At 38.4% G+C, this 16,189-nt stretch overlaps 3 protein-coding genes across 4 annotated transcripts in view; all 3 read left to right on the top strand.

The window, feature by feature from the left end:
• Nucleotides 1-3,649, top strand: part of pik3r6b (phosphoinositide-3-kinase, regulatory subunit 6b) — a 34,152-nt gene extending 30,503 nt beyond the window's left edge. For both annotated transcript variants that reach the window (XM_036589765.1, XM_036589766.1), the window contains exon 20: nt 774-3,649. In XM_036589765.1, coding sequence (XP_036445658.1) covers nt 774-924 — 151 coding nt within the window. In that variant the 3' untranslated portion in view covers nt 925-3,649. The remainder of the gene's footprint in view (nt 1-773) is intronic.
• Nucleotides 3,650-6,807: 3,158 nt separating this feature from the next.
• mfsd6l (major facilitator superfamily domain containing 6-like) lies at nt 6,808-9,859 on the top strand. The gene has a single exon (XM_036589767.1). It carries the CDS (start codon nt 6,837-6,839, stop codon nt 8,589-8,591), a length of 1,755 nt encoding a protein of 584 aa, XP_036445660.1. The 5' UTR covers nt 6,808-6,836; the 3' UTR covers nt 8,592-9,859.
• A 1,197-nt stretch (nt 9,860-11,056) lies between these two features.
• Nucleotides 11,057-16,189, top strand: part of zgc:171844 (uncharacterized protein LOC100151763 homolog) — a 43,515-nt gene continuing 38,382 nt past the window's right edge. Inside the window, exons 1-2 of the mRNA XM_036589886.1 lie at nt 11,057-11,339; nt 14,640-14,872. Of these exons, the coding sequence (XP_036445779.1) occupies nt 14,794-14,872 (79 nt within the window). The 5' untranslated portion in view covers nt 11,057-11,339; nt 14,640-14,793. The remainder of the gene's footprint in view (nt 11,340-14,639; nt 14,873-16,189) is intronic.

Genomic DNA, 16,189 nt, shown 5'->3' with positions numbered 1-16,189 from the left:
GAAACACTCTTTATAACCTCGGGGTGAATGGGTGGAGCTAAATGACTGTAAACTGAATAATAATAATCACAATAACAGTAAATGCAAAAGAGGCCATTTTTGCAGTTTAGCTTCTATACATAGAGTATATAAAGTGGGGAGTAAATTTTGAAATTTTAACAAAATTTATATTAGTGACTTACCAAAAATTTGGCCACCAAAATATTTAGGTGGAAGAAAGAAAATAGGCAAAAGGATAAAAGGCAAAACAGTTTTCTCCCAAAAGTTAAATAGGACTACAACAAAGTATTAAAATCTAACAGCAATATAATACTCTGAAAATCACTGTAATGAAAAAATAAAAATTAGAAACAACATGATGTTTGTCAGAATGGAATTGCCTTGGATGACTAAATATGGTGGATTTTGTACATAATTTAAAAAAAATTATGTTAAAAGATGTTAAAAGATTAAATGTATATGTAATAGTTTTAGTAATAGTTTTAGATTGTTTGCTGTATGTTTGGTTCATTAAAAGCCATACATTAAATTAATAAATTAACAGCCAATTGAATTAAAACTTTTTTTTTTTTAGTTCTCAGCCCAAATTTTTTTTTTAGTTTCGGTCCAAAAAATTGATTTATATACTCTACTAAGCTTGGTTTCCTATTACACTTTACTGTATTTTTTTCTTAAGGTTTCTTATTAATGATAATGGAAACTCTTCCTTGCTAAAAGGAAATCCAAGCTGCTATAATAAAAAAATGATTACTGCTTCTGCATCTGCCCTGTAGCATAGAGGTGATTCCAAGCACGGATCCAGGATTTTGCCTTCAGAAGATCAAGTCCAGGCAAACTGTGGAGGAGGATGACTCAGGGCTGAGCAGATATCTGAGCAAGACTTTCTCTTTGCCCATCAACACCTTCTCTGGAGCGCTATTGTGATAATAGCAGACACTCCTGCCTCTGACATGAACTCTGCAGCCAAAGAGACACGCTGGCTGAATCATATACCTCTGCAGTGTGAATATGTGCACAATGCATACAAGTGGTGTCTTGCCCAGTATAGACATTATGTGTGTATTGGACACAGTCTTTTGGACCATTTATTAATTACCAAAAACAGCGCTACAGGTGCTCCAGAACAACCCTGTGGTTTACTAACACTGACTGTAATAACTGTACAGTCCATGTTGTGTGTTTAAAAGCTTATGATTTCATAGGGCTTACGTTGTTGTTCGTTGGCTGTTTGCAGTGGTTCCTGAGACCTTAAATAAGCCCAAAAGGTGTTTTTGTCCAGCAGATGGCGCTGTAACTCAAAGTTAAGCAGCGTCTGTATTTGTTAAAGGGCAATTCCACAGATTTTTCAAAATGTCTGTGTAATTCAATTGTTGAGATGTGAAATAGTTCATTATAGAGAAACTGACTCTGATTTCTTTATAATGGTGGTGAAAGGAACCCGAGGTCACAAATACAAGATGTTTTAGGCCAAAATCTCATCTCAAAACTCCTCACAAACCAGTGTCTCAGCCATCAAAAAACATATTGCCATCATTTTATGTAACACCTTTCTGTGAGGCAGCTTTCAGAGACATTAAAAAAGCAATATGTAAGATGACACGACCTGTCAAATTCATACTCCACACTTCAAACAAGTAGGGGGCAACATATTACTAGAACATTGTGGCGTCCACCCCTATTGTAAGAAAGAAAGGAAATGTCCCTCCTTCTCCTTCTTCACTCCCCACCCCGTTTACTTACCAGTCTAGACGAAATGTTGCGAGTTCAGCATCAAACTTCATTCCTTTACACACCAAGAGCTCTCCAATGGTGGAAACGAAGCCAGTGTTAACTTGTGTGTGTGTGGGTGGGGGTAGAGAAGGGTCGGAATATGGCATCAGGGCAGTGCTACTTCTTTATCCTCTCATGTTAGACTGTTGGCAGACTTGATGCTACGGTAGATATCTCTGCAACACAATACATAGACATCTTTGACATTACATCAAGACTGTTATTTCTTCACATTCTGTTGATCATTTTAGTTTATTTTGGAATGTTTTGAACTAAAAATCTTACCAGTTGCACCTTTAGACACTTCAGATGTCTGGTTCCTACCACCGCCACTGTGAGTAGTTCTGACTCTGTAACCACTCTGAACGACTTTGTTTACATCTTAATAATTGAGTTAGGCAGAAATTCTGAAAAAAGCTGGGCTTTCTCCATCATATAGCCTTTCTAAGAATGGGGCAAGAGGCTATCTACTTGCAATTAAAGAAAATACCCCTGCTGACACTGATGCTTTATAAGTAGGGGTATGTATCTTAGACAAAATGGACAAAAACACGTCCCTGCTGGGCAGGTTTACAGATTAGTAGCAATGTATAACATTACTAAAAACATAGTTAAGTGCTTAAAATGAATATTTTTTACTCTGTATTGCATTTTACACTACTCCCTTTCTTAGCTTTATGTCCAAATAAATGTCCAAATTAATGTCAACACACAGCAGTCTTTGCATACAGACTCAGTAAAAGTTTTTTATACAGCACTTAAAACTCTTTTTAATTTTTTTCAGTAAAATATTCCCCCCAAAATATGAACTGCTAGTTGCATGTACTCAAGTACATTTCTGATGGATTTGCACTGTCCTGAATATTTTTAAGATATGTAATTTTACTTTTGCTTACTCCCTTACAGAAAAAGTCACATATTATTCACATGAAGTGTGCAATAACCACATGTTCACAAGTACTCACATGATTTTTTCACATAGGATGTCAAATATTTTTAACATGTGAATAGTACAAAAACTACAGGTGTTTATTTACATGTGAAATATGTGTAACTTTTCTGTAAGGGTAAGAATATTTGGAGAGATATCTGCTGTTTTCATTAAGTTACCTGACAGGATCTTTACTGCTTTGCTGTCTGTCACACCTCTGATTTTAATGTTTAAGGATCCCAAAAAAACAAGAATAATGAACTGCAGTTTCTATACTGATAGATGCTGGATATACTAAGACGTTCTACTGCAGCTCTGTAAGTTATTCATGTTGAAGTAGATTTTTGACCCAGAACTTTTGATGGATTTATACTTTCCTGAGTATTTTCTATTTATAATACTTTTACTTCCACTTAAGCATACATATATACTTTTACACAGTTGCATTTTAGTCATTAACATTTAGTTAGCAAATCATTTTTTGTGTTCAGTATTATAATAATACATTGTTGACAGCATCCATCACACCTCTGACTTTTGAGGTCATTTTTAAAGATCCCAAAAAGACAAAAATAACAAAACTCCAGTTCTTATGCTGATAGATGCTGGATATACTTAAATGTTCCACTAGTTCTGTAAGTTCTATTCTGTTCTGTACTCAAGTATATTTGCATGGAAAGCAATTCCTATTTCCTTTTTTGTTTTATTGCATTTACTGTCATTATAATAATGTGTTGGTGACAGCACCTGTACTGCTTTGCTGTTGGTCACAGCTCTGACTTTTCAAGTCACTTCAAATGATCCCAAAAAGAGAAATAGAGCCCAATATACTTCAGTTCTTATGCTGATAGATTCTGGATTTACTAAGAGGTTCTGCTACAGTTCTATAAGTTACTCAGTATTTAAGTAGTTTTTGACCCAGTACTTTTGATGGGTTTGTCCTAGTATTTTCTAATTAGCACTTTGTGCAGCACTTTGGTCAACACTTCTTGTTTTTAATTGTGCTATATAAATAAACTGAAATTGAAATGAATGATAATATTTTTCCATCTCTTTCAGCTACCTTACTAAGTTATTGTGCTTATTTCCATCATAATATATTGATTACAGCATCTGTCCTGCATTGTTGTTCACACCTCTGACTACTGACCCTGTTATGACCATGTCTTTTGTTATGGCTGACTATGACAAAAAAGAAGAATAACAAGCTTTAGTTTTATATTATATATATATATATATATATATATATATATATATATATATATATATATATATATATATATATATATATTATATATGTATTTTCTGTAAGACATTACAAAAGCTCTCCAAGAGCTCAGAGATATAGACAAGGGGTGGCCGGTGGTGGCCAGTGCCATCCTGAAATGAAGCATGACCACATTTCTGGCCACGCTGGTTACAGAACGCGAGACAATCAGCCATCATCAGTCAGCCATCATCAACAAAGCATCAATAATGTTCATTATTTATGATGAAAATCTGCTACAGGGTGGTTACCAATCAGCTATGAGTCTAATGATGCTGCGTTTAATAATTATCTTGCAGTGGTGGGCTAATTTACTCAGTAAACAGATTGTGAATGTGCGCTGGGGTCCCTTCAGCAGTGCTGCTCTGTGAGCTGCATTATGAAGTGTGTAATTTAATGGTAAGATGAGTAACTATAACAATATAGTCAGCCATAATCATTTATCACTTCTTTGTACATGCATGTGTTGTAGGTTTCCTTATACAGTGCTGTCTGGCTAGCTTTCTAACCTGTAGTGCAACTGAAATTCCTAACTTGGCCTCTCTTTATGAAATGTTTTTTTTTTCTTCTCTGGAAAAAGTGATGCATTTAATTTACTTGATTCAAATACATCATTTCCTCATGAATGACTAAAATATGTTACATCACTTTACGTTTGGTAGTAGTTGTGCTGATGTAACATTTTGTTCATTAGAAAATGATTTACAGATTTATTTATTTGTTACAGAGAAGAAGTACATCAGCGCATATGCCATTTTAGTATAGTAACATTTATTTATTTATTTATTTATTTATTTATTTACTCTCTTCCTTCCTTCCTTACTTACTTATTTTCTTACCTGGCCAACTCATTGTAAAAGTTGTAGTTATGGCCCTGCAGGAGCCTCTTACGTCGCCGAACCCATCGACCCTTCATTAAAACTGAGCTGTAGTTCTCCTACCCGCAGACAGGGGCGGTGTGAGTCAGTGACGCCACGAAAGGTGAGCAGCACTCGCCTCGCCATTGAACGCCGGCTGGGAGATTTCTATCAGCAGAAGTGAGGCGAGTCTGCACTTTGCTCCGGTGTGGATGTGGAGGACTGCTTCTGGTTTTCACACAGCGCTTTTAGAGGCGAAGCAGTTAAGGTAAAGAACTTATTCAGATCAGTGGAGAGCGTGACGTGTACAAACTGAAACAGGTGCTCGGCACAGGTTCATCCAGCGCAACTTGAAAAGCTGGGTCACGTTGTTTTTTTTTTTTTTTCTTGTAACTAATGAGTCGTTCTACTAGAAAAGTAGCGTTGTATGGAGATTCAGTAGCCTGTTTTACTATTTGTGTCCTATAAAATTCCTGTAAAAGTTCTTTCAGGACTTCCCGGACGGGTAAGCTGCAGCTCAGACCACGTTAAACCTAAATAACACGGGAAAATCGCGAAAAAAACGCTCGCGAGCGCGTTAAACCATTGTCCTTTGTGCAGTGTGAGCCGGTATGTAAATACACTTCCAAGAACCGTTTAGAGCCGCGCACTGAATACTGAACACTGAATAGAAGCAGCTTCATTCCAGATGGTGGAAATGTCCCTCCCTCAGGTTTAAGAAGAGAAGGTCAGTTTATGCAGATGTCATTTTGAAGCCTAAAACGTACTACAACTTTAATGTACTATATATAAAATACTAAGAATTAGGTTATATGTTTTCTTGTACACTACCTGCTAGAAAAAGCAGTGTGGACAAGCATTGCTGCTCACCAGCATAACCACAATAATGTTTAGTTTTGGATGTTGGTATGCTGGTCAGCAGATATAAAAGCTGATAAGCTGATCACCACCAAAACCAGCATATGTTGTATTTTGACGCTGGTATCAACCAACATGACCATACCCCGATGACCAGTGTGAAATGCAGTATTAATAGGCAGTTTGTTCCCCTTTGCTCCAGTAACAGCCCCTAATCTACTGGGAAGGCTTCACACTAGATGGGACATCGCTGTAAAGATTTGATTGTATTCAACTACAAGAGCTTTAGCTAGGTCAAGTACTGATGCTGAATTATCACAGACACCACTCCAGCTTGTCCCTAAAGTGAGGCACTCCACCACTCCAGAGAACACAGTTCCACTGTTCTACAGTCCAATGCTGTGGGACTGTATACCGCTCTGGTGACCTATATACGATTTTCTGTGGAGATAAACAAGCTATGAGTGCACCTTATGCACAATGTCTGTGTAGTTCAGTCAGTTGAGATGTGAATGAAGTCCTTCTTATTGTTTTGAAGTAAAATGGTTTATTGTAGAGAACGTACTGACTTAAATTTCTTTGCAGGGGTGGTGATAGGAACCAGGGGTTGCCATGTCTACAGCACTATATCAGTATAGCTATAGCACTTTATTTACTTTTCAAAGCAACCAGTGACCCTATGTCTTCACAGGTTTCATTATGTAATGTAGATAGTGGTAAAATAGTGATAAATGAGAAAACATGCATTTTCTTTGGAAACTGTTCTGCCTTACTATGCTGTGCTTGTACATCTCTGGCTAAAATATGTGTAAAAACATATCATAAGACAATGTGTTAGTCATCATAGTGTATTTGAAACAATTTCATGTCATAACTGTCTGTGAGGGAGACTTTAGAGGCAGTAAATGCTTCAGACATCTGGTTCCTATCACCACCAGCTTAAAAAAATTCAGACCAAGTTTATCTACAGTGGAGCATTTCACATCAAACCACTCTGAATGACTTTGTTTACATCTTAACAACTGAATTATGTAGGAATTCCACTTTAAAGTGGAATTAAAGTTGCTTTCTCATTAACTGAGACCTAGCTTCAGAGAACTTTTTCATTTTTGATTTTTTTCAGATAATACCTTTATGTAATGGTGGAGCAGCCATGAAGAGGAGCAAGCAGTGGGATGTCAGAGGAGCTGTGGGCCTTGCAGGTGTCTTCCACTTCCTGCATTGTTGGGCTTCAGGATGCCTTCTGCCCTTCCTCACCCTCTACCTCCGGCACCTCGGCCTCACCGCTTCCATGACAGGCATCATCATGACCGCCAAGCACCTGGTGGCTCTGGTTTGGAGGCCTGTCTCCAGTGCCTTGGCCAGACGCCATAACAAAAGACGCGTGGTCATAATAGGGTCTGTCATCTGTTCGGCAATGGCTGCTATGATACTTCTGCTCTTCCCACCCACAGGAGTGAGCATGGAGAGTGGAAGCTGTAATGTAAGTCAGCTGAATGCTAACCATACAGTATATGAGTTTGACTCCACCACTCGGGAACCCCGGACAACTCCACAAACATTCTCTACACGTGTTGCCTATTCAGCAGAACCTAAGATGAGGTTTACAGAAGGACACCGTGCAATGGCAGTCAACCACAGTGCAAATTCCGTCACCAAAAGTGCCTCTGAAACACAGACAGTTGAAGCAGGTTCAGATGAAATTAGCAGCCAAGAAGCTCTGGAAACCAAAACTACTCAGGGCCACCCACCAAAGAGGAAGAGTAGGTCTTTAAGAAGGCGTGAAGAAAAGCAGGAGGAGACAGATATGGAGACGGCCAGATCTGAGTTCCTTGGAAGCTTGAAAGTCATGGATGCTCAACATCAGATGTTCTTCTTGGTGATGATTGTAGTAGGCATATGGGAGGTCATGGCTGCCCCATTGGAGTGGACAGCTGATGACGGACTGCATGAGTACCTTGATTTTGTGGATGCCACGGACCGCCATGGTACCGTTAAACCTTGGAGACATCTAGGGACTGCAGGTGGTATGGGAAGCACTGGCATTCTAGTAAGCATCCTATACTGTCTCATTGGAACTGTGCTGCACTTTTACGCCTATGCTATGTTCATGGTCATAATGGTGCCTGTTGCTGCTTTGTTACCACTTTACCGCCACAAACGTGAACGTCTACCTGGTAGTGGCTTGAAGGCCCTGCTGCTGGTGCGAGGCGATCCACGGGCAATGCTCTGTGCCATCACTGCCCTTGTTACTGGCATGGCAAGCTCAGCTATATCTGACTTTTTGCTGTGGCTGATGCAGGACCACAGTGCGTCAGAGCTTCAGATGGGCATTACTTTGGCTCTGGCACCTCTATGCCAGGCTGTCTTTGCCCCTTTGAATGGAAGCGTGGCCCGTTTCCTGAAATCCCATGGGCGGCTACTGCTTCTTGGCATTTTGGGTCTGTCTCTGCAATGCCTTTACTACTCTTTCTTATGGGCACCCTGGGCTGCACTTCCTGCTCAACTGCTGGCTGGACTTAGCACTAGCGCCCTCTGGTGGTCGATAGAGGCTCAGTGTGCAGATACTGCGTCTCCAGGGACAGAGAGGGCAGTGTTCCGAGTCTTTGAGGCCCTGTCTCTGGATCTTGGGGCTGGGCTTGGCAGCCTGTTGGGAGGGTTTGTGGTGCAGAAGTTTGGATTAGGGGTGCTCTTCCAGGGTACAGCGGTTATGCTTGCATTGTGGAGCATTACTTTAGCTGTGTTGCAGTGGAGGATCCCTCGTCAACGCAGGATAAACTACTCACGACTTCTGGCGGCTGACGCCAGTGAGGTGAGTGAGTCAGAATCTGACCAGGACAATGACTGGCTGGAGAAAGCCATGGAGGAAGACAAGGGGAACAACAATTGGAGGAGTTCTGAGAAATAAGCATTATAGCTGGTAAACATTCTTCCACAAAGAATTTTATGCTAGACACCAATGACCACCTACGTCTAGGCCTATGTAATGTGGAGGACTCAAAGTAAGACACTCCAATGGCTTCCAAATGGCTTATGGCTTCAAGAACATTACAAATGAAAGCTGCTGCAGCTGGATGCTGCATGAGCTGCAGTTTTGCTCAGCTGTCGGGATGCCAATGTATTTGTCTTTGACTACATGTTATTGGAAAACATGCTTTGTTTTGCAATTATCATAAGTAAATGCTTATCATAATCTCATTGTTTGGAAACATATTTCATTGGAAAAGACATGTCACACATTGGAAAACTGAAGACTCCTTCAGTGTATCATATCCCCACCACAGAATATTGGACCAAACAAGGCTCCTGTTAGAGAAATTAGAGGCTCATAGTAACCATATAAAGAACCAGTGCAGTGTTGATGTGACCTTAAAATGCCCAGCATTTAATAAAATGCCTCCTCACTTTGCATTCTGCAATTCAGAAGAGCACTGTGGTCATAAAGCACTGGTTTATGAGACGAATTGTATGTATGTTGTTCATTGTGTACTTAACTCAGTTACATAATAATAAATTTGCACTAATGCTTTGAGGTAATTGGGCTTAAGTGAGATGGACATAATCAAGTTAAGGCCTCAAAGCATTTGTATTGTTAAGATGTTTTTCCAGGCAACGAAGCCATTTGTTTATATTGGGGTGTGAGTATATGCGTTCCTATGTTTGCTCTGGATTATCACATGGCTTCAGTTACCATTTCAAACTACTTCCCTGAATGCAAGTGCAGTGTGGGCAACACTTCACGTTATCTTATCAGGTTTGTCAAACCTAACCTGTTTTATGCAGTGTTTGCGAAACCTGTACTGCAGTAAGTTTACCTACTTTAACTGTGAGTGTTACCTACCATTTTTGTTATTTCTTACAGCCGTCTCATTTACTTGAGCTGGATGACCTGAAAATAAGTTTGGCTGTTCTGACTCATAAAGTTAAATGAAGCAGATTTGAGATTAAGGGTAATGAAACATGCCTGGTGGACACTTTAAACAGCTCAGCAAAGACATGTAAATGACCCAGTGTTTACCAGACTAAGCAAGCTATGAGGAATCAGACTTATGGAGTAGATTTGGAAAGCCTTTTACATGTTGCAAAACTGTAAACTGTGACTATATGTGTTCATTGTGTGACCATTATTTGTCTAAAAAAAAAAAAACAAGATTAAATGTCTTTCAGTTGCTATTTCCAAAGACTTGTTGACTCGTTGTTTTATGAAGCATATCGTCACTGTCAAATCGAAACTTTGTAGTTTTTGTTTTAGGAACCAGCTGACATTTACATAACATGAACGTTTCATGACAAATGGACCGATAGATGTGGTCCAAAATGCTTGGAATAAAATGTCTTTACATTAGCATATGGTACTGTGCATAAGTCAGAGTCCCCCCTTCATTTATGTAATTTCCGGTCAAAGTGGCCATTAATTTTTCATAAGATGTATCAGCAGAAATTAGATGTAAAATAATCCACTTAAGTGAAAATAAGTGGAAAAACAGAAGTTTCCAAAAGACATGGAGAAAATGAGACCCGGTAGATCACCAAAAACTGGTGTTTCTGTCTATCCATCCACCATGAGAAGACAACTCAATGAGTCTAAAAGGACTCTGACTGTCAAGAAGCTGTTACTGAAAAAAGGAAATAGACAAAAAAGAAAACAAAGTGCAAATCAAAGAAGCTGCTGATGTTCTCAGGATAATGGACTGACCACCCAGAGTTCAGACCCAGCATTGAATGAATCATTGAATGTGTTTGGGATTACTTGGATCGTGAGAAACAGAAAATGGAACCAACTTCTAAGACTGAACTTTGGATATGTGAAGAAACATCCCTGTAGATTTCTTTGAAAAACTGAAAGCAAGTCTCCTAAAAAGAATGTAAGTTGTAATAAAGACAAAGAGTGGACACACAAAAGACTGAATATTTCATTATATTTACATTTAGCTGTGTATTTTTCGGTTAAATATCTGTTATGATATAAAGATCATGAATATATATGGATATAAGATCATTCACCAATATCTTCCCAAGTTTTTTCTTAAATGTGTTATTGAGAAAGGTCCTAAGAAAAAGTTTGCATCAGATTCATGACGTGTTCTTAAACCACAGAATTGTTCACACCTTTGTGCTCTTGAGTGTGTGTAGACTCTGTTCTTACCTAAGGACAAATCCCAAATAAGAAAACATTGGTGAATTTCAGAATCTTCATAGAAACTGCATAAGTGGGTTTTAAGAAGAAATTCCTTTCTAAGATCGGTTGGTGAATGACACCCAATGTATCCTTCACTTCACATATCTTAGTGTGTCCAGCTCTACTGATGTTTGTCTTATCAGCAAACAGTGCAGGGTCTGTTTGAATAGATTTTTTCCCCCTGTTTCCAGATTTATCCCTCTTATCTGATGTTATACGTGTTATTCAATATTTACCTGTCCATAATAATGATGGCACACGGTTGTGGGGTCTGCAAACAGGAAATGTTGAGTCAATACTATATCATGGCGTGATGTAAGAACTCAAAGGTCACTGGCAAAGGCTGGCAGTGCCAGTATACTTGAGTGATAGGGGCCTATCAGCAGGTACAAACACTGCGACAATGTTTAATCTGAGGAGTACTGGGCCCTAGATGTTTCCAACCACCCATGAACCATATTTACCCACTCACACACAGTAAGTTTACTCAGGTACCAAGTTGTCTGTCCTGTTCACTCACACTGTTGTTGATGTTCTTATTTCTTATTACAGTATTTCAAGTAAATGGATCCCAATCACCAAGAACACTGTTAGCTTATGTTCAGACAAATCACTGAAATACAGATGTTATCTTCTAAGTCAACGTTGGTGTCAGTCTTTGACTATGAACATGCCAAAAAGAAGCTTTATAGACAGACAGGTTTGGGACAGTGAGGTGAATATTAAACTTTCAGTAACAACCACAGCCAGAAACTCATTAGTTTTGTTATATACACAGTGTCAGAGTGGTAATAGTTTTTTAAATGAGGTTTTACAGTGTGTGTAGATGAATTGGTTGCACCAGTGAGGAAAATTTCTTTTATCCTTTCTAAATACATTTATACATTTAGGTCAAATGACATGTCTTGTTGATTTTCTAAGTGAAGATAAGTTAACACATCCTCCACAGAGAACACACTTTACACATTTTGATGCACAATTACTGTTTATTTGCAAAATTTTACATATTGGAAAAAAATAAAACATAAAATGTGCAAAAGTTAGCTGGGATAGGCTCCAGCACCCCACCGCGACCCAGAAGGATAAGCGGTTTAGATGATGTATGTATGTATGTATGTGCAAAAGTTAATAGCAAATTTATTTTATTTATATATTTTTTGATATGTTAAATTCAGCAAATAAATAGAAATTGTGCAGTAAGAATTTGGTGGAAATTGTCATTTTTAAATATGTTAAATATGAAGAGGATGTGTTAACTTATTTCATGTTAACAAATTTAAATTTGCATAAAGTCATTAGATGAAGTAGACATTACATCAATGTTACGAAATTTTTGCAAACGTAAATTAAGATGTGTAGAGTTATTTGTTCTGAATTGTTAGAGAAACTAAGCAAGTCAGAATATGGCTGTATTTGTGTTGTAGACATTGTGACCACTGGTTCCTATCACCACTACTGTAAAGAAAACTCTACAGTGAACCATTTCATATTAAACCACTTTGAATTGCTTTGTTTACATCTCGCAGATTGAATTATGCAGACATTTTGGTGGAATTAATCTTTAAGAGGAAGAATTTCTGTTTTCCATTAAGACATAATTTACCAGTTATCTAAAAGCAGTTTCAACAGATTTATTCAAAGGCTTTGTTTTTGCTTTTGCCTGCCTCTGATCCAGGCATGCAGAGGGAGGGGTAGCGAATAAGCTCTGTTATGACAACCCTGAATCACAGGTCCACAGATCAAGTTATGAAACTGCTGTCTTGTTGGATTCTATGGCTTCTGTGAATGGAACTGAAGTATTATCATCCTGGACTAGTTATGGAGGAGATGTGTGGCATCAGTTTACTGCCACCCTCTGGTAAAACGAAATACTTCTTCTCGATCAGGTCAGACAAATGTGAAAACGTGATTATGTGCTGTTTCATGTAGCACATTGTTCCTGCGTGTTTCTTGTAAAAGTGTTTTTTGTACACTTCACAATTGCAATTTGTGCGACTTTTTATCATGTTGATTTGCTTAGTGAAAAAGAAGTACACATCCTCCGCACATTTAAATGCAGTTACTGTTTATTTGCTTAATTTAACATATTGGGGAAAAACCATGAAAAGTTGTGTCCTGTGCAAAAATTATGCAGCATTTTATATTTTAGATTTAAGTATATTTCTTATATATTGAATGTAGCAAATAAATAAAAATATTGCACTATTTTTTTTATAAAATTACATATTGGCTCTTTGATGTGGATGTGTTAACTAACTTTCACTTATGAACAGAAAATCAAAACAAGACTTGACCAGGGAACACTCTTAAAAAGCTATTATGGAACCATGAGCACTCACAGAACCATTTGCATACCTAAAGGGTTCTTTGCATAATGTAATCGTGCTTCAGACTGAAGAAGAATGTGTTGTATATGGTTCTATAAAGAACCCAATTGAAAGTGGTTCTATGTAGCACCAAAAAGGGTTCTGCTATTGTGATCATGTCGAGCTCGTGACTGTAGAAGAACTCTTTTTGGTAATATGAAGAACACTTATATAGAACCCCAACCAAAAGCACTTATCAATACCTTTGCATATAATGGTACCCATTCGGCAACACCCTAGCAACCACCTGGGAAATGCTTAAGCTGTGCAATTATTTTCTTCAGGAAATGCACTTTTGTAGTTTATATCATCATCACAACAGATGTTATCTCAGTAAAGCAATCTCCGTAATGTAGTGATAATGACATAAAAATTAATGAGATTTTGAGAAAACTATGAAAATAACTTAATGGCCATATTTGCATTTTTTACTCCCTTTTTGCTATGAGAATGCGTTATTCTCATTTGTTTTCTTAAGATCTCATGATATGTATGCTGTTATGATGCCAAAAAAACAAGGTTTTCTCGAGATCTCAAGTTTTTTAAACGTAACACAATTTATATAAAAAAAAAACATTCATGTGAATCTGTGCTTTAGGGCTTCCAGACACAACTGATTCAACTGAATATCAAACATTTAAAAAAAAATAAATGTAACTCTGATACATTTGCCTTATAGCAAGAGGATAATGGGCCACTGCTGGCCAACTGATAGCAAAGCTGGTGGTCCACTGGCATTTTGCTCAGCGTTTTCTGGGTGGCCTACCAGTGTTTAAGCAGTGTGTTAGACAAAATTCCACTTATCACTGCTCATTTTACACTCACTGTCCAATTTACTGATTTTTCCTTCCCCCGTTTTTTAGTTATACTTTGTAAATTATTTTAGTAAATAATTTTAATATAGCTCAGTGTCAGCAACATCTGTAAAATCATTTTACATTAGGCCTAGTCATTATTTTTTCTCTCTGAGTTGTTTGTAATATTTGTCTTAGTTTTTTCTAAAATAAAAGTCTGTGCATTTAAATCTGTTTGGGGAGATTAAAAACTAGGTAGAGCTTGTTTAATCTGGGTGGTCCGAGGGTGGACCAGCAGTGGCAAACAGTCAGTGGGGTGTCGACCTTATCAAGCCAACGGACTGATATATGCTCGCTGGGTTTTCTGTTTTTGTGACAGCCAAGTTACACATCAAGTGGTTCAGTGATGCTGTTATCAACTGACTCTTACGAGGCGCAGTCAGCGCTGCCACTGTTGGATGCATTCTCCATGTTACTCACCAGGTGGCGCTTTCAGACGATTAGAGCCCATTCATCAGTTGCAGTTTACGCCTGCTCTCTCTCTCTCTCTCTCTCTCTCTCTCTCTCTCTCTCTCTCTCTCTCTCTCTCTCTCTCTCTCATATTCCCTTAAGCACAGCGAGTGTGCAGATACAGATGCTCCGATCTTCCTGTGGACAGTCAGAGTAATGCATGAACGCGATTCCTAGAGCAACGGTTTGCTTACAGTGAAAGAGATAACCAAGCGGTCACGCTCTGGTCAGTTGGCGATCTGAGGAACAGCGCTGATCAGAATGGAGAAGGAGCGAAAATGTGTGAAACAGTACGGGTCTGTGGAGAGAGCGGAGCCAGCTAAGGACGCAGCCAGAACAGGTAAGCAGGTGAAGTAACAGTGCAGCTCAAGTTGACGGTAATATCCATTAATAGCTTTGAGCTCGTAGACAGACGCACAGGGACAGACACAGCATCACAGTGAAGACTGTTCTACTGACTTAACTGTCCATATCTTTTGGTCCACATGTTCTCTGAGCTTTCCTGAGCACATTTTTCAAATGGATATTGTTAATAAAAAGCAACTTATCACTTAATTTATCAGATCAAATTCAGTCTTTTGGTCATGTGGGACCACTTCTTGGCAAATCTGCAGTTTCCATTGTGAATCAATCAAAATATTTGAGTAAAGTCTTTGGGTCCATATGTGCTCTAAGCTTCCTGGAGCACATTTTTCAAATGGATGGACTAAAAAGTAAGTTTTTATAAACATAAAAGAATAGAAACTCAAAGTTTGCTTGTGAATAAAATCATAATTATGTGTAATCAAAAATGAAACTGGGTATTATTAAATGTTCATCCAAATCATAACAATACAAAAGTACAAAAATACAAAAAAAGTGTTTTTTTTTTTTTTATCATGCCAAATTTAGTTTGACATTAATGGGTTAATTGCACCCAGTAGGCAAGCATGCTCATATCCTGTGTAAAAGGTAATGCAAGTCAAATTGATTGCTGTTTATTATAATGGCTGTGGCTGTTTTTAAACAATGAACGTCAATCATATTTGCAGCCCTTTCATTAATACTTCAGGATGGTCATCTCAAACTCTTTAGTCATTTCTGTCTCTATGTAGATTCTTGAGTCCAATTAAAGTGGCAAAGCACTGTAAGTAAAGGTCACCCTTTTCCAAAAACATTGCTCCAAACTGGAAGTCGCTCTGGAAACGAGCGTCTGCTTAATGAATGAATGTAAATGTTAACAGTGAATGTGCATAGCAAAGCAGCCAGAAGCAAACCACCATGAAAAGGCTTATACATTTGCTTCATAAAGCAGCCCTATAGAAAATTTTAATGAAGTCCAAATCAAAGCGGCACACTGTAGCCTATTAGACTGGCCACTGGTCCGTGCTATTTGGACATTACCCATACAGACAGATGATATCAGGTTGAACGGAGTTGTAAATAGTTTGTTCTCCATCTGAGTGGCTGTCAGTGAGGATGACAGTGTGGATAAAGTGTTTACACAGAGGGTGTGTGGTTCAGTTCATTTAAGACAGCCAGATGTGGGCTAATTACTAGAGGATTAGTGCTAAGCCACCCATGATCTTTAGTCCAGGCTGGACATTGGGCCTCCCGTCTCTGGTTTACGTGAGTGAATTTGATAATGTCAGCGGCTAGTGCTGGACATCACTGATAA

The sequence above is a fragment of the Colossoma macropomum genome, unplaced genomic scaffold, assembly GCF_904425465.1.
Source record: "Colossoma macropomum unplaced genomic scaffold, Colossoma_macropomum, whole genome shotgun sequence".
Lineage (NCBI taxonomy): Eukaryota > Metazoa > Chordata > Actinopteri > Characiformes > Serrasalmidae > Colossoma > Colossoma macropomum.
The sequence above is the reverse complement of the archived record's forward strand: the minus strand, read 5'-3'. Positions and strand labels throughout refer to the sequence as shown.

Bases quoted from the DNA above. Each gene is read 5' to 3' on its own strand.
- mfsd6l (XM_036589767.1), top strand. From the start codon at position 6,837: ATGAAGAGGAGCAAGCAGTGGGATGTCAGAGGAGCTGTGGGCCTTGCA.